Source organism: Canis lupus, chromosome 27 (genome assembly GCF_048164855.1).
Source record: "Canis lupus baileyi chromosome 27, mCanLup2.hap1, whole genome shotgun sequence".
NCBI lineage: Eukaryota > Metazoa > Chordata > Mammalia > Carnivora > Canidae > Canis > Canis lupus.
Window position 1 is genome coordinate 7,155,744 of NC_132864.1, and position 27,165 is coordinate 7,182,908.

General features: G+C 49.7%; 1 protein-coding gene across 19 annotated transcripts in view; it reads right to left on the bottom strand.

The window, feature by feature from the left end:
- Positions 1-9,154: 9,154 nt before the first annotated feature.
- The window catches only part of EP400 (E1A binding protein p400), a 102,870-nt gene continuing 84,859 nt past the window's right edge, over positions 9,155-27,165 (bottom strand). For 17 of the 19 annotated variants that reach the window (XM_072802076.1, XM_072802079.1, XM_072802065.1 and 14 more), the window contains 8 exons: positions 23,767-23,974; positions 23,466-23,635; positions 21,464-21,682; positions 19,422-19,617; positions 18,889-19,013; positions 16,743-16,889; positions 12,824-12,901; positions 9,155-12,055 (listed from right to left, as the gene is read on the bottom strand). In XM_072802076.1, the coding sequence (XP_072658177.1) occupies positions 11,783-12,055; positions 12,824-12,901; positions 16,743-16,889; positions 18,889-19,013; positions 19,422-19,617; positions 21,464-21,682; positions 23,466-23,635; positions 23,767-23,974 (1,416 nt within the window). In that variant the 3' untranslated portion in view covers positions 9,155-11,782. The remainder of the gene's footprint in view (positions 12,056-12,823; positions 12,902-16,742; positions 16,890-18,888; positions 19,014-19,421; positions 19,618-21,463; positions 21,683-23,465; positions 23,636-23,766; positions 23,975-27,165) is intronic. The other 2 variants (XM_072802067.1, XM_072802073.1) reach the window with 2 other exon arrangements.

Genomic DNA, 27,165 nt, shown 5'->3' on the forward strand with positions numbered 1-27,165 from the left:
ACAAGTCTGGCAGGAGTCCTGGTTCTCATGGCCACTTCCGCCAGGAAGCCCAAAGAGGGCCTGGAGAGCCCCTGGTGTGAGCAAGTGCACTGCAGTCTGCCACTCCCTGAGTATGTTGGGCAGGGCCTGGGTTGTCAGGGGTAGCCACTGCTGGCCGTCTCCTGGTCCATGTGGCACTCGGGCCAGCCCATGCTTCCCTGTCCCAGGAGCCTTATGAAAGGCTAATGGTCCTCACGCACAGGGTTTGCATGGGTGGACACTGCTCATGAGGAAGGAAACCTACCATGTTTCTGGCTGCTGGGCCCTGTGCCTGTGCTCCCAGGTCAGAAGGGCTTCCCACCCTTCAGAGCAGGGGCTCCATTTCTGTCCTGAGCACTTGCTGTACATCTAAATCATGAACAAATAACCCCGAAGAAACACATCAAAGTGGAGTAAAAATCTGCCGAGGCTCCCATCCGTCCGAGACCTGCAAACTTGCATGTGCTAAAAGCACAAGGTCAAGTTTGTTATATTCTGAAATGTCCTTGGTCCCCACACTGTGACTCCTGAAGCCACAGAAGCACACAGAGCCCCTATTAAACATCCCTGCCTCAGCTCTTCTCTGTGAAAGTGATGCATCCTGGGCAGTGGTCCTCACCTGGGCTCTGATGAGTGCTCTTCCGTTGTCTCTAAGAAATTGTAGGTTTGCTCATGTGTCAACACTGTTCTAGCCCCACATGACTGTTTGGGAAACAGGTGCTCCCAAGGACATCCTCTGAGTGGCGCTTAGCACTACTGGTGCAAGCAAATTCAATGCTCATGAGCCTCTTAAGTCCCCCCTGCTCAGGGGGACATCTGCTTCTCCCTCTGCCCCTACCCCCTCTCAGGCTCCCTCTCCAATCAATTTATCTGTTTTAAAAAATAAAATAGGGGGGATCCCTGGGTGGCTCAGCGGTTTAGCGCCTGCCTTTGGTCCAGGGCGAGATCCTAGAGTCCTGGGATTGAGTCCCACGTCGGGCTCCCAGCATGGAGCCTGCTTCTCCCTCTGCCTGTGTCTCTGCCTCTCTCTCTCTCTCTCTCTATGTCTATCATGAATAAATAAAAAATAAAATCTTTAAAAAAAATAAAAAATAGGGATGCCTGGGTGGCTCAGCAGTTGAGTGTCAGGCTTTGGCTCAGGGTGTGATCCTGGAGTCCTGGGATCAAGTCCCGCATTGGGCTCCCTGCATGGAATCTGCTTCTTTTGCCTATGTCTCTGCCTCTCAATTTGTGTCTCCCATGAACAAATAAATAAAATCTTTTTAAAAATTAATAAAAAATTTTAAAAATGCTCCTGGACTTTTTAAAATATTTTTATTTTTTTAAGATTTATATACTTATATAAATATATATATATTTATATATACATAAACATCACTTGCTCAAAGTTTGAAAAAGCATGTTTTCACATGCACCAATTCTCCAAGAAAATAGCCCATGAACAAATCTGTTAAATCCCACTTAATGTGGACGAAATCACCACCTGCTAATCCCCAAGTACTTTGTGTCTCTGGCAGATTCAGCAGCAGAGTGGGCATGGCTGGGGCAGCCTTGAAATACACAGCAAGCACTTGGCAGGAGGAGAGTAGGACCCGGAGCAAAACGCGCACTCTAGACCCTGGACATCAGTGAATGTAAAGCCCAGCGTCCTCTTGTGACAGGACGGTAGGTAAGACAGGAGCTCCTATGACATGAGTCAGGGTCTGAAACCCGTTTCTCTTCCTGTGAAGGGAACACCTGCCTTCCTGGCCCTTGCCTCTGACACCACTGCTTCCTCCATGGACATGGGCCCCAAGGACACACGACTCCAGGTGCCCTGAGTCCAGAACCATTCACGATTTCCACTGGGTTTTCTCTTCCTCACATTTGTTTTTAAGTCATTTTTACACCCCTCATGAGGCTCAAACTCAGGACCCCGACATGGAGTCTCTTGCTCCCAGGACCTTGTCTTTAACCCATAAATTTCTTGGAAGTAAGTTTCTCAGTTTCCAAACAACTAAAAATGTAAAATAACTGATTTCTCATTTTATTTATTGTATACAGAGAATGGTCCATGTGGGGCTGATGTTAAATTTTACCGATGTTTCCTTTGGGGACAATTTACACTTTCTATGTATACTTTCAAAGAATTCTCACTTTGTGAAGGTTTTTACAGACACACACAGTTTTATGTGTACGATGTGGTGAAATAGGGTCATCTGTGTTGTTCACACGTTCCACATCCTGTGTTTTATTTCCTCGATCCATCATTTTCTGAGAGACCTGCCAAAGCCCTGTCATTTGTGGATTTAAGAACGTCCGCAGGGATTCTGTCTCTGGTGCCGCACCTACCTAGAGCTAGCTAGAGCTCCATCTTACACGGGGCTTGGATGCTTCGGTCACCTGCCATCCTGCACGGCCCCCTCCAGCAGCAGTGGGGACACAGACCACAGGGACAGTAAGAGGGGCTGGGGCAGCTCAACCCCATCCCCCGCACGTGGTGCAAGCAGCCTGTACTCTGTGTGGGGTCCCGACCACCATCCACAGAGTGGGGAGGCCTCTGCACCTCTCCACACACCTGCCCCATCGCTGTAACTGTGATCAGCACATAAAATATCTGGGGCACCTGGGGGTTCAGTAGGTCGAGCGCCTGACTCTTGGTTTTGGCTCAGGTCAGGATCTCAGGGTCTTGGGATCGAGCCCCCTTGCGGGCTTGATTCTGATTGGGGAGTCAGCCTGAGATTCTCTCTCTCCTCTGCCCCTCCCCCACTCTCTCCCTCTCAAAATAAATAAAATCTAATTTTTAAAAATTAGTAAATAGAGCCCAGCATATACTAATAGAATTATTACACTGTCCCCAAAGGCAAGGTAGACCCAAATTTAAGACACTTGCATGTCAGGAAACTCACTTTATCATCAATTTAAAGCTAAAAACCACGAGATGACAAAATGATAGTTTATAAAATTAGTAGCCATTCCTTTTTTTTTTTTTTTAAAGATTGTATTTATTCATGGGAGACACAGAGAGAGAGAGAGGCAGGGACACAGGCAGAGGGAGAAGCAGGCTCCATGCAGGGATCCCAATGTGGGACTTGATCCCAGGACTCCAGGATCACTCCCTGGGCTGAAGGTGGCGCTAAACTGCTGAGCCACCTGGGCTCCCCCCAAATTAGTAGCCATTCCTAATAAAAATTCAGTCAAACATTTATCAACAAACTTGATTTATTTTTTTAAATTTTTAAAAAGATTTTTAGATTATTCATGAGAGACACAGAGAGAGAGAGAGGCAGAGACATAGGCAGAGGGAGAAGCAGGCTCCATGCAGGGAGCCTGACGTGGGACTCCACCCAGGGACTCCAGGATCACGCCCTGGGCCAAAGGCAGGGGCTAAACCGCTGAGTCACCCAGGGATCCCCTATCAACAAACTTGATTTAAACATGGTGCTTGGGACCCCTGGGTGGCTCAACGGTTGAGCGTCTGCCTTTGGCCCAGGGCATGATCCTGGAGACCCCGGATCAAGTCCCACGTTGGGCTCCCTGCATGGAGCCTGCTCCTCCCTCTGCCTGTGTCTCTGCCTCTCTCTCTGTGTGAGTCTCTAATGGATAAATAAAATCTTTAAAAACAAAACAAAACAAAACATGGTGCTTTAAACAAACTAGCTCCCAAAGCTCAATAGCAAATGTGTGACTGTTGACCCTCAGAAACTAATTCCATTACGTTGGGAACACAACAGGAGTGCCAGATAGCACACTTTCATTCAACAGACATTTCAACAACAACAAAAAAGAAAAAAAAAAAAAAAAAAAAAAACAAATGACAGGGGACTGAAATTACCATTATTTGCATATTCTATGTTTGTACGCCTGTAAGTGTATGAGCTGTAATTCCCAGGACTGCAACGACTTCGGCCTTGGATTTGCTTGAGAGACAGGCAGACATGTGTTTAAACCTTGTGTGAATAGTACGTGTCTGAGAAGAGGCATCACTCTTTTGAAAAGAAAAACAGGGGTGCATGGGTGGCTCAGTCAGTAAAGCACTGCCTTCAGCTCAGGTCATGACCTCAGGGTCCTGGGGTTGAGTCCTGTGTTGGGGCTCAGGGGGCTCCCTGCTCTACAAGGAATCTGCTGTCCTTGTGCCTCTGCCCTGCTCGCTGTCAAATAAGTAAATAAAAATCCTTGGGAAAAAAAAAAAGTAACATAGTCTATACATGGAATAAAAGAATAATATCAAAGAAGGGGGTTCTTGACTTGCAAAATATTTGTGTTTATTCTAGAGCTTTTGTAATAAAAAATTAGTGTTGTTCTGGCAGAGAAATACACCCCCCCCAAAAAAAAAGGAAGAAGGAAGAGAATAAAGTCCTGAAAATAGGTCCAGAGATATATAGCAAATAGAACTGACTTTGAATGAGAAAAAAGAGTGCTATATTCACAAAATGATAGTGGCAACCAGAAAAAAAAAACCTAGCCTCCTACCACACACAATTTCTGATGGAACAAAGGGCTAAACTTTCTGGATGGACACGGCAGGAAACCCAGACCCCATAAAGGGAAAAGTAGAAGTACATAGGAATGTTCTAAACAAAGTAACACGGCAGGGACGCCTGGGTGGCTCAGTGGTTGAGCATCTGCCTTCGGCTCAGGTCATGATCCCAGAGTCCTGGGATCGAGTCCCGCATCAGGCTCCCCACAGGGAGCCTGCTTCTCCCTCTGCCTATGTCTCTGCCTCTCTCTCTATGAATAAATAAAATCTTAAAAAAAGAAACAAAACTAAGTAACAAGGCAAAGACTCATCATGCCTCGCTGCAAAGGAGGGAAATATCCTTAATATACAAAGAGCTCCTACAAAACCAAAACAACTCACCAAGTAAAGGGGACAAACACAGGGATATTCACAGGACAGGGGCTGCCCGTGGGCAACAGCAGCAGCAGGATGCCCTCACCCTTTTGATGGCAAAACCCTTGTGTCTTCTAGGAACATAAATTGCTATCACATTCTGGGAGATACCCGACTAAAATGAAGATTTTACGTACGTTTCCCCTTTGACTCAATAATTAGGTCAGTGTGAGGGGTGGTGGCCCAGGACAGACACAATGAAATGCTGTACGTCGGGGAATGAGTGGACAAACACAGCACACCCTTGCAGTGGACTGCTGTTCATTTATGTCCTGATCTGAATGGATGCTAGAGACAAACAAATAAACAAGACCGGGGTGCGAGGAGGGAGGAGGACAGAGCACAGAGAAGTAGTCTGATTTTTCCATATTGTTTGAATTCTTTCTTTTTTTTTTTTTTTTTTTTATTTATGATAGTCACAGAGAGAGAGAGAGAAAGAGGCAGAGACACAGGCAGGGAGAAGCAGGCTCCATGCACCGGGAGCCCGATGTGGGATTCGATCCCGGGTCTCCAGGATCGCGCCCTGGGCCAAAGGCAGGCGCCAAACCGCTGCGCCACCCAGGGATCCCTGTTTGAATTCTTTCTATGAGGATGTGTTCTGTAATATTTAAAAGCTAACCTAAAGGTATGCCTCATTCTAAGGTACAAAAAAGGGAATCACTTTGGCAAAGTTTTCCAGAGTGTCTTGAAGCTACAAGTAGTAAAAGCAGAAGCTAGAAGTGACTATTTTTTTAAAGATTTTATTTATTCACAAGAGACACACACTGAGAGAGGCAGAGACACAGGCAGAGAGAGAAGCAGGCTCCATGCAGGGAGCCTGATGTGGGACTTGATCCTGAGAGTCCAGGATCACGCCCTGGGCGGAAGGCAGGCGCTCAACTGCTGAGCTACCCAGGTGTCCCAAGAAATGACGATATTTGTGCGGCAGCAGGATGGAAGCACCCAGGGAGCCAGAGTGGACTGGCTGTCCGCCCCTGGAAGCCCCCACACCAGGTGCTGGCTGAGCGAGCACCGTCCACCTTCCCCACTACCCACACACAGTGGGGGCCACAGAAATCTTTAGGGGACTGGCCAGCACTTCAGCACATTTCATTCTCCCAGTTAGATGTGTGGCACCTCCTCAGGGCCATCCCTGAAAATCATGATCCAAACAAACCGGCAGCTTATCCATCTGTCTCATTAGCTTTGATTTTCTTGAAGGAAAAAGCCAAGTGTTGACGATTAAAAAAAAAAAAAAAGTCTACGCCCAGTGATCAAGTTGGTACGTGTGTACACATGGTGTGTATGCTTCAATAAATGCTCACTGAACAGAGATAAAAAAGTAAGGACTACCACCCAGCACAGGTCCTGCTGGACAGCATTCTGGAGGACAGCTACGCACCAGGCCCTCAGAAGATAAGGACTCTGCAACAGAGCCCAGAGCAAACAGCAGGAACAGTCGGGGGTGGGGAGACCAAGGCTGTGCTGGAGCAGAAGGGAATGCTGTGCTTGGAGTGGAGGTAGCTGCACCTGTGTTGGAACCTGACCTCATAAACGTTTCTGAGCAGGGGGAGCACGTGATCAACACACTATTTTGAGAACCAAAAACAAATATTTTGTGTACTTGGCAAACTGCTTAAATAATTAAAAGGGTACGCCCAACAGTAAACACCCCTTTATCCCTGAGCAACCCCTGCCCTGTCACTCTCCCCAGAGGCAGTGGACACACCACTTTCTAGGCTATTCTGTGCACATCCAAGCATACATGTAGCTCCATTCTGAGAGCATCCCACACAATTCTGCAAGTTTCTATTTACTGAAGCTTCCCATTCCAGATTATATAGCTCTACCTTGTTCTTAATAGCTATGCTCTAGTTCACTGCACATACATACCATAATGTATCCAATAAGAGGGGACCTTTGTAAGATTATTTTAGGGTATAAATATTTTAAGGCATATTTAGGGTATAAATGCAGGCCAAGGAGAGAGAAAGGATGGCAGGAGTTCTCCTCTTTTCTCCAAGGGCCACTAAAATCACAGCCCTTAATCTGGAGAATGGAGAGCACGCTGGCAGAGGTTGACACCAGATTTAACCACCAGAGAGATTGGTTAACAGATCTAAGTGAGACCTCTAAAGCCAGTTGTAGTCAGTGGCCTGTGGGTGAGCCCTACAGGGCATGGTTTATGTGAAACTGAATTTGGATGCTCCTACATACTGGAGGTGGTGGCAAATGGACCCATGGGTTCAGAGGTGCTCCCCACTGCAGCCAGACAGCAGAATCACTTCAGTGGCCCCTGCCCCACCTCGAATGTATACACAGAAACACAGCCTTGGGCTTGCTGAGAACTTGGGCTTGGCAAGGACATGATCAGATGGTCATGGTGATGGAAGGGTTTGGAGGACACACGATCTTCTCCACTGAGAATATATATATATATTATGGGGCAGCCCGGGTGGCTCAGCGGTTTAGAGCTGCCTTCAGCCCATGGCCTGATCCTGGAGACCTGGGATGGAGTCCCACATCAGGCTCCCTGCATGGGGCCTGCTTCTCCCTCTGCCTGTCTCTGCCTCTCTGTATCTCATGAATAAATTAAAAAAATATATATTCTCTTTTATCTTTTTTTTTTTTAATTTTTATTTATTCATGATAGGCACACAGTGAGAGAGAGAGAGGCAGAGACACAGGCAGAGGGAGAAGCAGGCTCCATGCACCGGGAGCCTGACGTGGGATTCGATCCCGGATCTCCAGGATCGCGCCCTGGGCCAAAGGCAGGCGCCAAACCGCTGCGCCACCCAGGGATCCCTCTTTTATCTTTTTTTAAAAAAGATTTTATTTATTTGTGAGAGACACACACAGAGAGAGAGAGAGAGAGAGAGAGGCAGAGACACAGGTAGAGGGAGAAGAATGCTCCATGCAGGGAGCCTGATGTGGGGCTTGATCCCAGGACTCTGGGATCCCGCCCTGAGCTGATCCCTCCATTGAGAATAATCACAAATCGGCAGCCTTGGTGGCTCAGCGGTTTAGTGCCATCTTCAGCCCTGGGTGTGATCCTGGAGACCCGGGATCGAGTCCCACATCGGGCTCCCTGCATGGAGCCTGCTTCTTCCTCTGCCTGTGTCTCTGCCTCTCTGTGTGTCTCTCATGAATAAGTAAATAAAATTAAAAAAAAAAAAAAGAATAATCACAACGAAATAATCCACTGAGTTAGGGGCTGAGAGCTTTCCAAATGCCACAAGCGCCTTGGGAGAGGGGTATACAGCAGGAAACCAGGGGCCTGAGGAATGAAGTCACTGGTCCCATCACATGGGAGGAAGATACTCGAGTACAGAGCAACACAGCCACAGAGCACGGGGATCCTAAGCACCCCGCAGGCACTTGGCAAAGTGTCATAAATGAGGTGCCCCATGATGTCCCCCAGCCAGGTCCGCGGGTGCAGGTGATGCACAGAGGGGCCTGCACACTTGGCTCTGAGTTGGGGGAATGTGAAATGGAAGCCTGAGGCTACAGGCCCACATTTCTGCAGTGGCAGATATCAAAAATAACCACACATTTCTTGGGGTGCTTCTCAGCATTGTATGAAGTTGTGCATTTTTTAAATAAAAAAGGTATTTTTTGTAATCACCAACTTTTTTCTTTTAAGATTCTATTTGTGAGCAAGTGAGTGGGCAGGGTAGGAGCAGAAGGAAATGGAGAAATAATCTCCAGTAGATTCCACACTGAGCAGGGAGCCCGATGCAGGGCTTGATCCCAGTACCCAGAGATCATGACCTAAGCTGAAACCAAGGGTCAAAGGCTGAGCCAACTGAGCCACCCAGGGACCCCCAACAACTTTTTTTTTAAAACAAAAGTAAAAGTAATCTAAGAGCAAAAGAGGTGACAAAGAAAAGTAACACTTGCAGGCCACCTGCTTTGAGGAGTGTTGGGTAGAGAGCCTGTGAGGCTCCACCTGGCCCTCCACCATGTGGGGTGTCTGCAGGTGGCAGGTGACGGGAGAAAAGGGCAGCCACTGCTGTGGCATCCAAATGCACCAGGTTTTCCTCCACATGTATTTGGAGCATGAAGGCTGGGTGGGGAGGCGCAGTCTCAGCAGGGAGAGAGTGGCTTTCACTGAGAACCACCAAGCACGCTCCACTCCCTTGGCACCAAGGGGGTGGGCCAGGAGAAGCAGGCCTCCAACCCTGCGTGTGTTCCCTTTGTTTTTCCTTCACACAATTCAAATAAATGCAACTAGCATCTTATTTTAATTTGAATACTAGTGTTCTATGAAAGAGAAAATGAAAAAACATATAAAAAGGTCATTTTATTATACCTTTTGTTTGGCGGGTATCCGTGCCCTCTTTAAAAGCCTACTATTCAAGTACAAATGGGTATGTTTACAAAGTATGTACAGCTTCAGTCTTCTTCCTTTATGTTTAAACCCAACAATTGTCTGGCACAGAAAGTGGTGAAGATGCACACAGGTGAGCCCTGCCTCACACAGCCCCATGTTGCTGCATGTGCAGGTTCAGCTTCTTGCTCTCCAGGGGTGCCCCCAAAACAGCCTCAGCTTAGTTAGAGCCAAGATCTGAGTAGAGAAGGACAGGTGCCAGTGCTCCACACAGCCAGGTGGAGTCAGACAGTGTTCTGGCGGCCATTGTGACTTCCAGACCTCCCACGCTGTCCTGGCAGGAACACCGGTTCTTGGGCGATGCAGGACTCTGCTGACAGGACCAATGAGGAGGTATGCACAACCTCCAGGCTTATGTTCATCTCTGAAACGTGGACAGTGTACTGTTGACAACAGAAGACTGAGAAAACCACACCCAGGGAGGAGGAGGTTTCCTGGAGCACCTACCAGAGCCTGCAGGAAGGACACAAGTCACACAACTGCTCCGTGTTCTGCATGAGGAAGCCAATGAAGGACACACCCTGGGACACGAGGGGCTCTCACTGTCTTACTCCCCATGCCACACACGCTGCCACCCCAGATAAGTTCTGACAGATGCTCTGCACTCCCTCCTGGGGTTCCAGACAAAGGGAAGGCTCCATCTAGCAGCTCCGTGCAGGGTGCTCTAAAGCAGGTGCAGCCAGCATCTCTTCCTCCTCAGAGCAAGCTGCCAGTGCCCCAACAAGGACGAAGGGCAGAAGAACAGGGTGCACAAATCCCAAGAAGCTGAAACAAGATCATCCTTCCACATTGCAGCTCCGCAGGTTTGGGGGTAAAAGAGAGCAGGAGTCCCCTGAGTGCGCACATAGCCTTCCTGTGCACTCTGTCCTCGGGACAGCACTGGCCATGCCAGAACCAACCAGTGTTGGTGTGGGAACAGGTCACGGTACTGTTTCGACATATTCGAGTTAACTAAAATGTTAAGTCCCTTCCATCTTCTCAACATTTGATTTTTACTTGTTTCCAAATTTCTCACCCAGAGCTCAATAATGAGCTGCCTAGCTGCTTCAGTAAATGCCATGATATTACTGCTGATGAAAATCGATGGGAAACCAAAACTACAGTCCGGGTTCCTTCGTGGCACTTAAAGTGGTACATGGGAGAGGACAGATAAAATTAATAGCTAAAATTCACTCTCAGAATGCCCACACAGACCCAACACAAGCTGATCTTCTGGACCAAGTAATATCAGAGGGACAGAGACAGAACAGAGGGGGTCATTGGACATGCACATCTGCCTGGGTGTGAGCATCCAGGTAAGCAGACATCATCTGCCCATCACGCCCACTGCAAACACTTCTAGATTAGCCTGCCATAGTGAAAAAATAAAACAGGCAAACATGGGACCTCCTCTTTGCCCCTCAACTGCACCACCCTCTCACTCCCAAATACTGCACAGGTTCCCCACTTTACACAGAACCATGAGGGAACACATCTGCTCACATATAAGACACAGGCATCACAAGAAACAGAAATCTGGCATTACCAGTCTATGCTGAAGAGCTCACTATGCCCATTTCTGTAGGTGATACTTGCAGGTTCATAAATACTCTGTACATGGAGGTTTCTCTCCCATCAGCAGATCATGCCTGGGATGGGCAGGACAGCGAGGGGGCGGTGACAGGCATCCTACTCTCACCGGCACCGCGCCCCTCACACAGCAGTTGGGGCCCCAAACCCGCCTGAGACAGGAGCTCCACAAGGTTCTCTGGAGTGGCTTCAGTGCACTACATTCAAACACAAGCTTCATCCAAAAGCTGGGAGAATATCCCGGATATGCGGGGGTAGACAGCAGTCATACTGTGCGGAGGGCCTGGGGGCAGCCACACTGGCTGCTCTTTGGAATGACAATTCAATCGGGGATGGTAAGCCTTCACCACGGCCGGAAGCAGGTCATGAATGTGCCTGGATGGGTGTCACTACTAAATACCTCCTTCAGACGTCTGCTCAAACAAGTCCCACTTTAGGAGGGAAAGAAGAAATCACATTGGCTTCCTCAGATATTCTCTCCTCCCCAAGGACCAGAACACGTTTTCAGTGAGGGATACGGAACTGGGCAGAGGTGGATGCTGCCAAAGACCACATCTGAGCTTCAGAAAGTCCATTTTATGACTCACTGCACACTCCCATGTGGTGATATGTGGAACACTGCACACTAACCTTAGGAGATATTCTACATGCCTTTCAGGACCCTGCACTACTGCTCTGGGGGAGAGGTGAGGAGCTTCAACGGCCAACATCACTTCCTCCATTGGTCACCTAATACAGAAAAGGGGGTGCTTAACGCAGGTCACCCCCCCAACCCCCGTGGTGTAGGAAGCAAGATAATAAAACAATGACACTACTTTGTTTCCATTATAACTTCCCAGGTGAACACCTCAAATGACACTGTCCCACGGTTCAACAATAAATAAAATCTACCCACTTTTGGCTAGGTGGTAGAGTGCACGGTGGCCCATCCCGAGGCCAACCTGCTGCTGTACCTAGGGGCACGGAGGTTTGGTGGGTGTCTTCAAGCGGACGGCAGGGACTCTCATTTGTAGCTTGGGCTGCTGGCTGGGGCTGTCGGAACTGGCCGGCACCTGGGCGGGGTTGGGGACTCCAGGGCTCTGCAGCTGGCCCGCTGCGGTTGGCACAACTTGCTGTTGCATGAGCTTTTGCTGCACCACCTGTGCTGTCGCCGTCACTGTGGGGATCATCTGCACCTGTTGCCCGGCTGCTGTTGCCTGAGTGAGGGTCACCGTTTGCGGGGAAGCCTGAGCCAGAATGGTTAGAAAACACAGATCTAGTGACACAATTAAATGTTATTTGAAAGATAGGGAGGGGTGTTTTAGAAACCTCCTCAGCACAAATGCTTTTGTGAAACGTGAGAACTATGGTGATGTATCAAAGTATGACCTCTGGTTTCTGACCACACAGGAACAGGAAAAAGCCACTGAACGCAACCACCGTTGGCACAGGCTGACAGCTGGCGCCCAGTGGTGGCATTCAGATTTTAGTGCTGTTTAGTTCCTTGAAATCTACATACCACTGTGATTTTGAAGTATTTTGTTAAAGAACTGCTTGACAAGGCCACATTTTGCAGCAGCAAATAAAAAGGTGGAAGCCTGACGGTTTGGTGACAATGGTCACTGCTGTCCTCAGTAGTACTTATACTTCTAGGACCAAGGTCACTGTAAGCAGATTCTGTTTCCTGTGTTTCCATAAACTAAGCTATGGGGGTTTCAGCTTGTAGGATGCACTTGCAATTGCTGGCTGAAGGGAGGATCCTACAAATGGGCTCCTTTTATACGTTCGACACTGAGTCTGAATATGGGTGTTCAGTTTGTGTCTTGCTAGATTAAGGATCAGATGTTGTCCCCAGAATTAATCTTTGCTGAATTAAGACAATCAACAGTGATTTTCTGAGAGTTAATATTCTACTTTCCAGAATGAAAACCAAGAACTCTCCTAGCAGGAAACATGAAGTTTTACTCAAAGTCCATGGGAGACTCCCCAGAGGAGTGGGCGTCTGCAGGTCCTACCTGCTGGGAAGCAGAGGCCACCTGCTGGATGCTGGCCACAGGTGTCTGCTGTTGGACGACTTGAGGGAGTTTTGCAACCTTGACAAATCAAAACAAAAAAGCCAAATGTAGAATTCAAGAGAATGTGTACACACAGAGACCTTTTACTCTTTTCTTTCCTTCTCAGTTCTTAATGCAAAAGTAAAAAGAACACAGGGACCAGATGACACCAAAGAGCAATTCTCGGTTTGCTCACCTGCAGCCAGTTATCATGGCTCACGCAGAGTAATGCCTGTCTCCTTCATCTGTGTGTAACCAACAGCTTATCTTGGGCTCATACTTCAGTCATGGTTTTTCTTTTACTAACAACTGTTCCAAGTTTATATAAGACAATTAAACTGGGGATCCCTGGGTGGCGCAGCGGTTTGGCGCCTGCCTTTGGCCCAGGGTGCGATTCTGGAGACCCGGGATCGAATCCCACGTCAGGCTCCCGGTGCATGGAGCCTGCTTCTCCCTCTGCCTATGTCTCTGCCTCTCTCTCCCTCTCTCTCTGTATGACTATCATAAATAAATTAAAAAAAAAAAAAAAAAAAAAAAGACAATTAAACTGAAGACAGAATGAAATATTTTGGCATTTCATCAGCGCTAATGAGAGTCCCTTCGCCAAGTCCGGGCACTGTTCTAGGAGGATGCCTACACCATGAAGTGATCTGGACTAGCTGGGGTCCATTTCAAACATGTCTCAACGTTCAACATTTTAAACTAGAACTAGTTATTGTATCATCTTTCTATATTTTCCTTGTTACTGAGATCTTCATTCATAAGAGAGACAGAGACACAGGCAGAGGGAGAAGCAGGCTCCATGCAGGGAGCCCAACATGGGACTCGATCTCGGGTCTCCAGGATCACACCCAGGGCTGAAGGTGGCGCTAAACTGCTGAGCCACCCGGGCTGCCCAAGATCTTCGTTCCTGATAAAACTTTCCACCCTGTGCTGCCTTCTGCAAACACATCATCCCATACATATGTGGCTGTCTCGATGCAGTGCGACAATTCAGGCAACTGGTGTCTACCCAGGGTGTAGGTTCAGAGCAAAACAGGCTCCCAAGTAGCAGCTGCTGGGGGCCAGGACACCTCCCACCTGGGTCTCTAACTCACAGAGCAGGGACGAAAATAAGTCTTACCAAAATAATTCTGGAGAAAATGTGAAATTACAAGATGTACTTTTAAATGAAAGGGCTCCAAGTAAATGTTAGTACTCACTATAAAATCTGAAATCATCGGAAGGCACTTACTAGCTCACTGTAACTAAAATAAAAATTGATAAAAATTGTAAACAGAATTTGCTAAGAGAAAAAGAGCCCCTGCCTGAGTGCTCTGAGCACTGGCGGGAAACAAAGACTCGGTGAGCGAGATCAGGGACCCACCTGCACACGGCAGGATAAGCACAGACACCTGTGGGTGAAACTAAGACGTCTCAACTCCCAACCGAAGCAGAGGTGGGAGCCCAGAGCTGGGAACTGAGGCGCTACAGCAGCTTTCACCCTGAGAGCACATGACTCTCTAGGTCATGCAGGGTGCGCCAGACAAGAGGCCAAGTTCAAACCCACTGTCAGCGATGAGCTATAGCTGTGGTTCTATCACCTGGGGGAATCTGTGAGGATGTCAACTTCCTGAGGCTCTGGTGCTGCTGGGGGAGGGGACATGGCTTCAGAACTGAACTGACACTACCCGAGAGACACCAGCCCTCCTGCCACAACTGACTGGCCCTGATAGTGCCCATGGGCGCCCAGCAGAAGCAGGAATCAGCCTTCAACCCAGACCTCGAAGCAATCCCACAGCAGGCTTCAAGGAGAACTGGCTTCCAAGAAAATAACCACTATAAATACAAACAGTTCCTGAGGCAACAATAGCAAGGACATAAAACCCTTAATTTAAATGTAGCCAATAATAAGGAATCTAACATAAAAATAACACAAATAGAAAAAATGAGAAACAAACGCAAAATGAGAGCGGAGAGATTCTAACCTATGTCTGTTAGTGAATGACACAGAAGGACATGGAAGAGACTGTGTAGCCATCAGCCACAGGGGTGAGCCTGGAGTCATCAGCACAGAGACTGATGGCAGCCTTGAGACTGGGGAAGACACAAAGGAACAAACACTCCCAGCAAACAAGGTGAAGAAGGGAATCTTCTTACTCTACTGAAGGCTGATTCTAAACATTGGACCCTGCACAGTGACCAGAGTGACAGTGATACAGATAAGTGCCTGTGCGTGCCACTCCACCAGGGGCCTGCAGGCCTTGCCAGTGTGGTAAAGCAGGAAGAAAGGGGCAAGGGAAGAGGAAGATGCCAGCCACCACTCGGCACAGGCCACCTGTCCAGGTACCAAGGATGCACTGGGGGCCACAGACCACTGTCAAAGGAACAGGGCTGATCAAGGCAGCCAGATTCAAAAGCCAAGGTGCAAAGAGAAAGGCGCAGACGTCAAACAGAAACTCAGAAACACACTATGACAGAAGTGTCAGGAAACACTAAGTACTGAGGAACCAAACCAGTACAAGGGCTAAGACCTTCCTGGAAAAAAATTTAAAAAACCTGGGCAGAGGGCACTGAAGGAGCCAAACAACAAAGGATGCATGGCACTGATGAGTCTGCACTCAAACTGCAAAGACACAGCCTCCCCCAGATACCCTGAGGGGGTGCAAACTCCAGCTACGTGCCACCCAAGCCTAGTAGTCCTAGCAGTCCTGGTAGGAATCCCAACAGTTCCGTTCATGGTGAGAGCTTAACAAGCTGACTGGAAACTAACAGGAAGTGCAGAGAGCCATGGACAGCAGGATGTTCCTGACAATCCGAGGCGGGCATGCCCCAGGGGCCAAGTCTCACTATATGGCCAATGGGATGGACATGCAGACACCACGGTGCTAAAGAAAGCGCCATGCACAACTACGCACGATTTATGCTAGTGTCGTGCTATGGATCAGAAGAAAGGAGCGTGGAAAACAACAGGGTATTCTAATGGGAAAAAGAAATTGAATTCTCAGTTTTATATTGTCTGGAAAAGCCCATTCCAAGAATGTCAGAAACCTAAGTGTAAAAGAAATTACAAAGTTTTTAGAAGATGAGAACATCAAGACCTCTGGAAGGATTTTTATGCAAGACACAAAAACACTAATCAGAAACAGACTGACAAATTCCGATATTTTAAAACTACTAACTTCTGTTCGTGCACAGACACCACACAGTTCAGTGCGAAGAAGACAGGCCATGAGTGAGGAGAAGCCTGTGAACAGGACTGAGACCTTAAGGCTAACACCCAGAATGGGAACAACGCTGTGACACTCAACAGGCGCTTCACAGAAGAGGAACCCCAACTGACAGCAGAGTCATGCACAGCAGGACTGCAGGAGTCGCCAGGACACACTGGTGTTGGGTGAGGCTGGGTGGAGGCTGGCAGGGCTGGCGCCACTGCAGAAGCCCAACAGACGTGCACACACTCACAGCACCGCACACACGCATGAAGGAGTCACACTGCTGCCGAGAGGTGGGTCCTGTCCCACAGCATGCGTCTCTGCTGCTCCCTGTACCTTCTCTAAGTATCCCCAGGCCAGGAGCAAAGCCAGGAGCAGCCTACGCAGCCATCAGCAGCACAGCAATGGACTGTGTTGACTCACTAACTCCAGGAAGACATCGAGACATGGAGGACACCCCTCAGAGACAGACCTTGGCACGGCCCCCCAGCCACACTGCTGCAATCCAGAGGTAGCAAAGCCAGCGAGGAATGTCAGGGGGCCAGCCATCTTTGAGGAGCTCCATTAATGGGGTGCTGGTTTCATAGGAGTCTGCCCGTCCTTATTCTCTGTAGCCCATATGCTAATCACTCACTTTCCCAGGCACCTCCTGTTCTGTGACCCACCTTATGCTCAGGTGTGCTTACCTGGATCTGCGTCTGCACCTGCTGGGTCCCAGCCAATTTCTGGGCCTGGGAGATGGGTGTGGTAAGGAACTGGGTTTTAAGGGCTGGCTGGGTGGCATAGGTGACCTTCTGTGGTTGGCCTTGAGCAGCAATCTGCTGTGCGGTGATCTGAAGGAAGAAAAATTGCTCCAGGTTACAGCCAGGTGAGGCTGTGACCCCTTCTCAGAACAGGGCCTCCCTGTGGGCCCCCATGGCCCTCATGGCCACAGCATGACCACCTCCCACCCCCAACACTGCCGGCCTTTCACCCATTCCTGAAGCTGCCCCACCAGTGTGCCTGGCCTCCTCTGTTGGGAAGCTCCCTCAGAGACCAGGCTGGAGTTTGTCTCTACATCCTCTGCACATGTGGTGAGGTGTCTGCTCATCAGAGTGAACTTGACCAGAATACAAAAACCATGCACATACACTTTCCTGAATCTAATTTTAAGATCTGGGCATACTTTAAAATACTTAACAAAAGGGATAACAAACCTCTACACACAAACTTTGCATGTTTAACCTAATTTCTAGTTTTCTTTGCTAGAAGAATGCAAATCCTATTCAGAAGGCCATGCATACACAGTCTGTGTGGTTTGTGAAGCCACCGGTACACACAAAGATTTTCCTAATGTCTCAGAAGTTTTCTTTCAAATCCTGTGAACATCAGACCAATGCTATAGCTAAAGGTCTTCCATTTCTCTCCTGGCAGGAAGCTAAGCTTTCTCAATTACCCAGGCCCCACTGCTGGCACCCTTGCCCTCCTGTCATAATGCCTCCAGCATGGCCAGATCTGTGAGCTGTCCTGCATCCCTAAAAGCCCCAAAGCCCAAGGATGTGGTGTGTCCCTCCTGGAACTGTCTGCCATCAGGGAGAAAGTGGCTCCCAGAGACGAGGGTACTGACCACTCTCTTCCATCAGAGGAGACATACCTTTCTTCCTGGCTGTGGCTCTCTCCGGAAGAGAGGAGGAAAGTATCTGAAGGGTACACATCTGGCATGGTGGGCTGCTGCCAGGACAGCGCTTCTTTGGGCCCCATCCTACGCTGCTCTACCATGTCCCAAGTGGTTCTGCCCTTCTTGCCTCACCACCTTCCTTGCTCACGCTGCCATGCCCTCCTAGTGCTCATCGACTCACCCAAGGCTGCCGAGGACTGCTCAACTTTTGACTGTTCCTCTGTCCCCACAACGCAGTGTTGTCAGGGACCGGCAGTATCTCAGCCCCCACCAGATCTGAGCTCAGCTCCTGCAAGCAGGAGCAGCGACACTCAGGGAAGAGCTATCCGACTCTTGTGGGACACTGTACCGTGCCCCACATGCGATGATCAGCTCTGCGACTCTGAGCCTCAGTTTCCTTAAAGTAACATGCAGCCATGCTCTGAAAACTGGCAGCAGATGCCCTCAGAGCTCCCAGCACACACAGGGAGTGATAGCTGCTCCACCCTCAGCCTGTGTGTCCAGCTCCAGTTCACAAACAGCAGGTACAACACTCAGTGCAAGCACCAAACATCATCATCTGCATGCTGGGCTGTATACTACCAGGAAGTACACAAAGCAGAAGTTCTGGATGACAGGGCACCTCACACTCTGCTCCTGTATGTCAGTACAGCATCCGCACAGGGCACAACCTGAACACACGGGCCTACAGGAGGCTCAGCCTGGACACCTGCAACAGCTCAGAGCTAATGCTCAAATGTCAGAGTCAGCGGGACACTGACAGGACTTCACATCAGGCCCCTCTCCCCTTGCTTCCCCTCTCTGCCCTGCACGTACAAACAGGTAAGAATGTTAGTCCCCACCCAGCTCCTGGCCAGGTTCTATCTGTGTGTGCACATCTAGAGCCCAGGCAGTCACACGCGGCGAGCTACACCTGCACCCCTGGACCCCTCTGGCCCTTCCCAGCCATGCAATTCCACAGCTGGCTTCACAGCTCCCCCATGAGCTCCTGTGACCACCTTCTCCCTGCAGGGCCTTTTAGCAGCTCCCACTCCAAGAGCTCTGTAAGCCAAGTGCACAAGCACAGGGTCGTGTGCGGCTCCCGTGCAGCACTCTCTTGTCCATGCGCCCAGCAGGAGGGCCTGGCTCGGCCTGAAGACAGTACAACAGGAGAACCACATGTAGACAGCCGGTACCTTCTGCTGGACTGCTGCAGGGCCCGGAGCGGCCTGCGGCTGGATGGCTTTCTGCTGCTGCACAGCTTGTTGCTTGAGCTTCAGCAGCTGCTGGACATGTACAGGCTGAGCCACGACGGTCTGTCCTGTGAATAGTGAGCCCATCTTTAGTCACAGAGCTCAGTGGGAACAAGGGTCTCAAACCTCCCTGAAGCTCCCTCAACCTCCCTGAAGCTCCCTCCACCTCCCAGACCCACTGAGTTGTTCCCATGGACTACTTTCTGGAACTACGTGAACACAAAACAGCCGTTTTGCAGGTATACTTAAAATGTCTGTGAGCCCATTAGGACGTTCAAACAAACGTGTTTGTTCCAAATGTCAACAGATTAGATCAAGGGCTGAAACTTGTACTAGCCAGAGGGTGCCCTGACATAACTGAAAGGGGCATCTGGCACAAAAGCCAGCAGGGTGGGCATCTGGCACAGCCAGCCAGCCTTGCTCAAGGCTCTCAGTGGGGCAAGTGGGGGAGGGAAGGAGCTGCACATGATAGGCACCTGCGGCTTTCTGTGGCTGCCCAATGGCCACGCTGATCCCAGCAACGTTCATGGGCAGGGTCGTCACACCTGGCGAGGAGACCACGGCCGCAGGCACGGACACCACTGGAGGCTTCGCAAGCGCCACCTGAGCGGGCTGGGGCGCCTGAGCCTGCATCTGCCCTTGCGCCTGCAGCTGCGAAGGGGGAACCCGGGTCTAAACAGTGAAAATAATGGGAGAGTCCAGAGATATTTGGGATACTATGTGTCTTTGCAAACATTTCCCCACAAGAGGTCAAACAGTGAGAAATTTACAGATTCACAAAGGTGAGAAGTGGCTGTCAACTGAAGGGGCACATTTCATTGAGGGCTGCTCTATGCCTAACCCACCACTGGTGAATGCAGGGAAGAGGGCTTAGCAAGACCCACATCTGCTTGTTCACACTGAGGCTCAGACCCTGCTATGTGGCACTGGTCTCCACTGTTCCTCCTTCTGGCTCTTGGACCTCAGAGAGGCCCTATCGATAGCCACATGTCCTACAGACACCCACTCCTCTGGCTACACCTGAAGGTCAGCCTACCGTCCCACCCTCAATCACTGCTAGTGACCACCGCCTGCCGGCACCGCTTTTTGCTACTCAGTCTCCACAATGCCACCAAACACTCGTTTCCTGAAGTTATGCTTCAGAAAGGAAAACAGACCTGTCTTACCTGTATAAGCAAGCACTCAGACTACCTGAGACAACATAGAGAAGTAAAAGAACCCCTAGCCCTAAAACTACCCGCACATGAATGTGAAAACCAGTATTTAGCCCATCAGATGCTGTTCTTACCTGTGTCGCTTGCTATGGTGGGACTCACAAATATCCTGTAGTCTGTTTCTCTGCCTTTTACAACAATCCTTCTCCAAAGTTGCATGCTACCCCAATGTGTGGATGCTCACCACTATTCAGACAACTCTAGCTAATGGGGACCTGTCTCCTCTAACATGACTGAAACAGCAGGACTGCGCGTCCATCTCATTGGATTCGTTCTCTACTTCATGTGAGAATGGAAACAGGACCGCTAGGTAAAGCAGTGAGTGCACTTTGTAGCTCACTGACTAGAAGCCCTCCCAGAGGAGAAGCCAATCTCACATGAGGAGCATGCCTTCCCCATGCCTTGGTTGGCACACAGGGTCAACACCCTTCTCCTTTGAATTTGCATTTCTCGTGAGCACAGATGAAACCAAACTTGCTTTCCCAGTTCCTGTCCGCTTCTACCCTGCTTCTTACAGACATGAAGTGGGGGTGAGGCACACATGAAGCTAAGCCTGAGCATCCTGAGCAAGCTGTAGGGAACTAGCTATCGGATTCGGGCAAGTTACTTACTTGACTGCCTCAGTTTCTGTACCTACTACACACTGGAGTTTATGTGAACATGCCCATGCTGGCTTTAGCGGCAGTCTGTGAGCACTGACCACATGAGAAATACAGAGCCTAGGGAAGTGCCTGGCCTGGAGCAGGGGCCCTGGCATCGGCCATCCCTAGTGCTAGGACAGGGGCTCCCCCAGCAGGGCAGTGTCTGGCCCACAGGACATTTGACTTATACTTGTTGAGTTTAACTGATCTTCCCAGACACTATTTTCACCATGACATTCTGCTCTTGTTCACAAACCTCGAGTCTCTGCCTACAGAACAGTGATACCAGAGCCTGGTGTTCAGGCCTCGCCCACCTCCCTACACAGGTCCCATTCACCATAACCTATGCTCCAACTGCATGGGCCTCACCCCCATAGAAACCTCGCCCTTGTGCACAGCCCAGCCCGCCCCCACCTCCTCCAGCTGCCCAGCCCATGAGCTCTGTGATGCTCACGTCCTGGGAAGCAGGATGACATAAGTGCCCCCACGTGTCGTGTTTCATCCTCTCTGAGGACAACTTAAGCTCTTGGGGGAAAGCGCACATCTTCTACTTTCCTTGTAGATCTGCCAGAACACCTAACACGGTCCTCAGCAAGCAGTAACATTCAATTAAATGTTAAAAGACATAGCTTTGGAAAAACAAATGTATCAACCGGAACTTACGAGCCGGGCCACCTGGAGGTTGGCCACGGTGGTGCCCGTGAGCAGGGCTCCGGGCCGCGGGGCCGTGACCGTGGCCAGCTGGGGGCTCTGCTGCGGCGTGGGTGGCGGGGCCTGCACTTGCACTTGTGTAGCGGGCTGTGGGGGCCCTGGCGGGGCCTGCGGTGGGGGGGCCTGCTGGGGCAGCTGCAGTTTCTGCTTCTGCATTTTGATCAGATGTTCCTAAAACCCAGATAAAGTAGCTTTTCATCAATATTAACTGCATTCCATTTCTTATAAATCTTGGTTTTAAGTTACTATTGTACTATCCATTAAATACCAAGGTAGACAGCTGCTAACACACAACATGCAAACCATCCTCCAGAAGCTTTCTGACATTTTCAAATGTTCCTTTATTAAAAACTAGCATATCACTGATGATAACCAGAAATGGTGATTCTGACAGGTCAGTAAATTCATAGCAAAATTTCTCAGTTTTTCTCACTTACAAACAAGTTGATTTAAGTCTGTAGTACTATAAAATTTTAGAAAGTCTTAAAATCATGGTCCTTCCTGAATTTTTGAAATTTATTATAAGATGTGTATCAGTTCTCAACTTTTTATTCTATTCGTTTCCAAATGAATACTTAGTTGATAAATAAATCTCATGTCTTGAGACACCTGGGTGGCTCAGTGGTTGAGCATCTGCCTTCAGCTCGGGGTGTGATCCCGGAGTCCTGGGATCGAGTCCCGCATCGGGCTCCCTGCATGGAGCCTGCGTCTTCCTCTGCCTGTCTCTTCCTCTCTCTCTGTGTCTCTCATGAATTAAAAAAAAAAAAAAAAAAAATCTGTCTTTAAAAGAAGTGAAAACATAAAGATGTCAAAATAGCTCAAAAATATTTCAAGGAATCAATTTTCTTTTTAGAAAACTACTGGGTAGTTCATGACTACCAGATCTCTCTCGACATGCTGAAAACAGTAAGGACTCTGAAATTGAGGAGAGGGCAGAGTGGAGAATCCAGGCACAGGCAAACAAGCGGCTAAGTGGGGCTCTGGCAGCTGAAGGAGGGCATGCAAGGGCACGAGCCAGCTCTCATATCCTGGGGAGAAGCAGGAAGGGGAGGACAGGCCATACATGTGTGTGTGGGGGGGGCGGGGGGGGGGGAGGTGCTGGGCCAGTAACTTTAAAATTCAGCGCTGTCTCCCAGACTTCCACAGTGACAGGCATGTTCTAGATCTGGCCTGTACAATATGCTAGCCACAGCCACACATGGCCACTGCACCCTTGAAATGTGGCTGGTGCAACGGAGGAGGTGAATGGTTTACTTGGTTGCATTTCCTTCCTCTGGCGCATATCCCAGGGCCTCACTAGTCAAGTCTCAGCTCAGGGCCTACATGCCCTCACAGCCCTCCAGCACGCCCCCTTGTCCCCTCTGTAATGGAGAAGGAGTAGGCCCAAGGTCAGGTACTTACTGTGGCAGGCCTGGCAACTAGATGGAGCTCTACAATACTATCTCATGTCTACATATGTTTGTCCACTCACTTTCCATACCAAGCAAGAATACTTCTCCATGTTGGCAGGAATACAGTATTTCCTTTCAAAATGAATTCATTTACATACATAGCTGCACAGGTTGTGCAGAGGGTGGCAACAATCAGGACTGTCTGTACTCAGCACTGCAAATGAACTACACATGAAGAAACCAAGTATGCAACACTTCATCTCTGAGACTGTCATTTCCCACCAGCATGTTCTCCAGCTGGGAATGGAACCAGGCTGCCTTCTACTTCTCGGGAGCCTGAACTGCTGCCCAGAGCACCAGACAGCAAGCAGAAAGACAAGTCTCCAGAGCGCGGTCAATAGGCCACGTGACCATGAAGTGGCACTGCGTGGAAAGCCATTTTTAGGGACAATACAAGCACACTTCCCACAAAGACAACAGCAGACCTGTGCAAAATATACTTCCAACTAGGTGACACATGAGGCCTCGGGCAGTGAGTGTGTGGTTTCCTACAAGATACTCACCGGGGTCAACTTGCCGACAGCTTTGATCTGTGCCGGTGACGGGGCCTGGCCCTGAATCTGCGGGACCTGCACCTGAGAGGGCGGTGGCGGTGGGGGCTGCTGCTGCTGCTGCCGGAGAAGCTGGAAGTGTGCAGGTGTGATGGCCTTCCCAGGCAGCTGCACTCCTGTGGCTGGGAGAGGGTGCTATGTTACTCGGCGCACGCACATGGCCTGCCCCTTCTCCCACAACAGATGCATGCTCGTGTCCTCACCAGTTCAAACATTAAGACGGGTCACACAGGAAAATCCCACCTGCCCTTACCTTGCGACACCTGAGTCACCAAAGACCGGGTCGGAGTCTGTACTGGAGTCAGGCTGGTAGTGACCACAGCTGAGGCTGTCACAGAAGTAACTGCTCGAACACCCTGGGTTGGTGCCAGCGACACAAGGTCGGATGTGGCTGTGGCCGGGGAGCCAACCGCTCGAGGCTGGGTGTGGACTACCTGGGCAGGAGCAGAGCCTCCAGAGGTCTGCAAGAAGCAACAGGGAAGCCGTCAGGTCACTCCACGCTATCCTTCAAGGCTTCCATGTATACTAGAGAACACAAGAGGACACCCATCTCTAAACCTGAGGAAAAGGAAGCACTCTCCAGAGCTCAGTGCTTTCACAAACTGAATGAATGATGGAGTACGCTGCACCTGTGCCTTGAGCTTCAAAGTGCGTCAGTCACCACAGAAAAACCGTTTCAGATGGCAACACTCCTATTCCCATTCTAAAAGGCTGCCCTGTCCCTCTGTTGTCACTTGAAAGAGTCTGGTCCCCAGGAACATTGTGAGGTTCTGACTATCCTCCAGATGCCTGTGCTCACTTCCCCAAACACACAGTGTAAGGTCTTGCTCTCCACCACTGCCCCTTTCCCACTGCCCTTTCTCCCACTTAAGGCTTCTTTTGAGCAGCCCTGCTGCCTCCTGTGCCCCACACTGATCCTTGGAGCCACAGCCACACCAGTCCCACCACAAACTGGACAGACCCCACTGATTCCACCTCTGAGACTGCCCATGAACATGGCACTTAAAACAAACAAACAAACAAACATGGCACTTGCCTCTGCTGGCCCCTCAGTTTGGGCGGTCAGGACATTCTTCCAGACCGTGCAGCTCACTCCTAGCCCTTCCACATGTCCCTACTCCTGTGTTTAGTTAACTCCAATATCACAATCTGTGTTTCCTATTCAACCCACCTGGCTCCATGTGTCTTCAATCTCCTTTCCTGCCTTCATTCACAGCATTTTTTTCCTCCTCCCACTTTTCCCTCCCAAAGTTTGGAAGTTACACTTTTTATTCTTTTGGTGACTCACCTAAAAATTATACCACCTGGGTGGCTCATGTCATGATCTCAGGGTCCTGGGATCAGCCTCTGCGTCGTAGGGCTCCCTGCTCAGCAGGGAGTCTGCTTCTCCCTCTTCCTCTGCCCCTCCCCCACACTGAAGCTCTCGCGCATGCTCTCTCTCAGATTAAAAAAATTATACCATGAGTACTTGCCAAAGTCACATCAACAGTCTCACATTTTTCCTGAACAAGAAGAGTTCAGAGCATCTCAGCACCTTGGGCCTTGGCTCACTACAGACCACTGTTCCTGTGTAGCACACTGGTTCTATCAGCCCTGCAGGGAGTTTCGGCTGCTGTGAGATCAGTCTCCACCTTGACTGTCCATGCGCTTACTCCCTCTGCCTCGAGCTTGTCCTCTAGTACAGACCCACCTGCTGCTAGCTCTGTGCTCTTTCGGTGTTTTCAAAAGAGGCAGAGTACCGGGGTCAGGTGTGACTTTCTTTCATTAGCACACAGATGTCATTGCAGAGGCTCTGAGGAGGAGGCTGCTGTGTCTCTGGCTGCTCTGGATCCTCTCTGCTGTCCACACTGTGCAGGCGTGGGCTCCTTTCCACCGTCCTGGGTCAGGCTTAGTGGGAATTTCTATATACACTGCTCAGTGTCACTGCTCAGTTCTGGAAAACTCTCACATCTTCTATACTGCCTTTGGCCGCCCTCCTCCCCAACTGAACTCTGAGCTGGCCTTCTGCGGCCTCACATGCACCCTTCTGTGCAGCCCTTGCTGTCACCCTGCACTGCATTCAGGATGGCATCTCCTGACTTATCCCTGGTTCACTCATTCTCTTCTCAATGGTGTATAAACACAGCCCATTACCAGAGTTTTTTCCCCCAATTCTGATAACCATACTTTTCATTTCCAGAAGTCCTCTATAGTCAATCCTTGAACACTGTGGGGGTAACAGGTGCCAAGCCCTCTGCACAGTTGAAAATCCACATATAAGTTTTTTGACACCCCAAAACCTTAACTGGAGGCCTTATGAACACATACTTCGTATGTTGCGCGTGTTACATGATGCATTCTTACAGTAAGTGAAGCTAGAGACAAGAAACCAGAACGGCCCCTGGCGCTGTCAGAGGAGTGTGCGGCTCCTGGTCTCGGGGTCATGAGTTTGAGCCTTGCATTGGGCTCCACACTTGGCATGAAGCCTACTTAAAAAAAAAAAAAAAAAAAAAAAAAAAAGGGCAAGCAAGCAAGCACAGCTCTTTTGCAATCGATGCCCACAGTCTCCACTATCTCAGGTGGGAATGTCTGCCCACCGTCTGTTGCTTCCACTGGAGTCACTCTTTCCTCCTGTGCTTGGTTATTTTCTACCACGTGCCACTCACTACATTGGAGAATCACCTGCAGAGGTTCTAGGGAATCTAGAGAGAAGGCAAGTTGCTCCAGAGCACCTGCACCTGCTCTGGCCACCTACCCTGGAACACCGCCCACCCAGGTCCACTTCACAGGCTGCAAGGGGTGTGGGCACCCTTTGAATGCCACGTCTGCTCTAGCTGCAAACTGACAGAAGGCTGGTGTGTGGCTGCAGCTCTGCAGGGCTGCAGCTCTGCAGGCTTGTCCCATCCAGCCTGTCCAGACCCTCTGCTAACGGCAGGGTGGAGGGCAGGCGGGGTTTACTTCTGCTCCAGCCCTGCCCCAAGGGCTCAGGCTCCGACTCCTGGCTTAGCACCTCCCTTCTGTCTCTCCCCTGGAATGGGCCAGCTAGAGTCGCCTGTCCCACAAGGTAAAATGTGCTCTGCATCAGACCCTGCCTCACTGCACTATTATTCTGGCTTTCTTCTCTTAGATTTTGCCTTAATAATTTTTGTCAGCTCCTTAAAATTTTTAAAAAGATTAATAAACATGTTTCTATCCAATTTTAGTTTGTTTCATTTAGAGAATAGTATAAATAACTCACTTCACTTTATTACCATAAACAGAAATCCATTCCTGGACTTCCAAAGTGGTTTTTACTCTGCCCTATTCTGCCCGAATCCCGTCTACTACACACCTGTCACATCTCTGCTCAGAGACTATCAAGGGCTCCCAGCTGCCTAGTGAACAAAATTCGTATTCTTTAGCCAGATATCCAAACTCTATGACCACTCATGGTGCCAAGCACACACAGCCATGCAGAGCCTCCCAGTGGGTGCAGGAGCCACTGCTTCTCTGTTAATACATTTGTTTGTGCCCCCTTTAAACAGACCTACTTGATGTGCCTTGAACACACCACACACCTTTCTGGGCTGAAGAGCCATGTGTGTGGATGACACTGTCCTGCTCTTGGGAGCCCAGAAGGCCCACCCTGTCATCTGTACCCTTCATGGTCCAGCTCCAGGACTAGAAGAGCCCT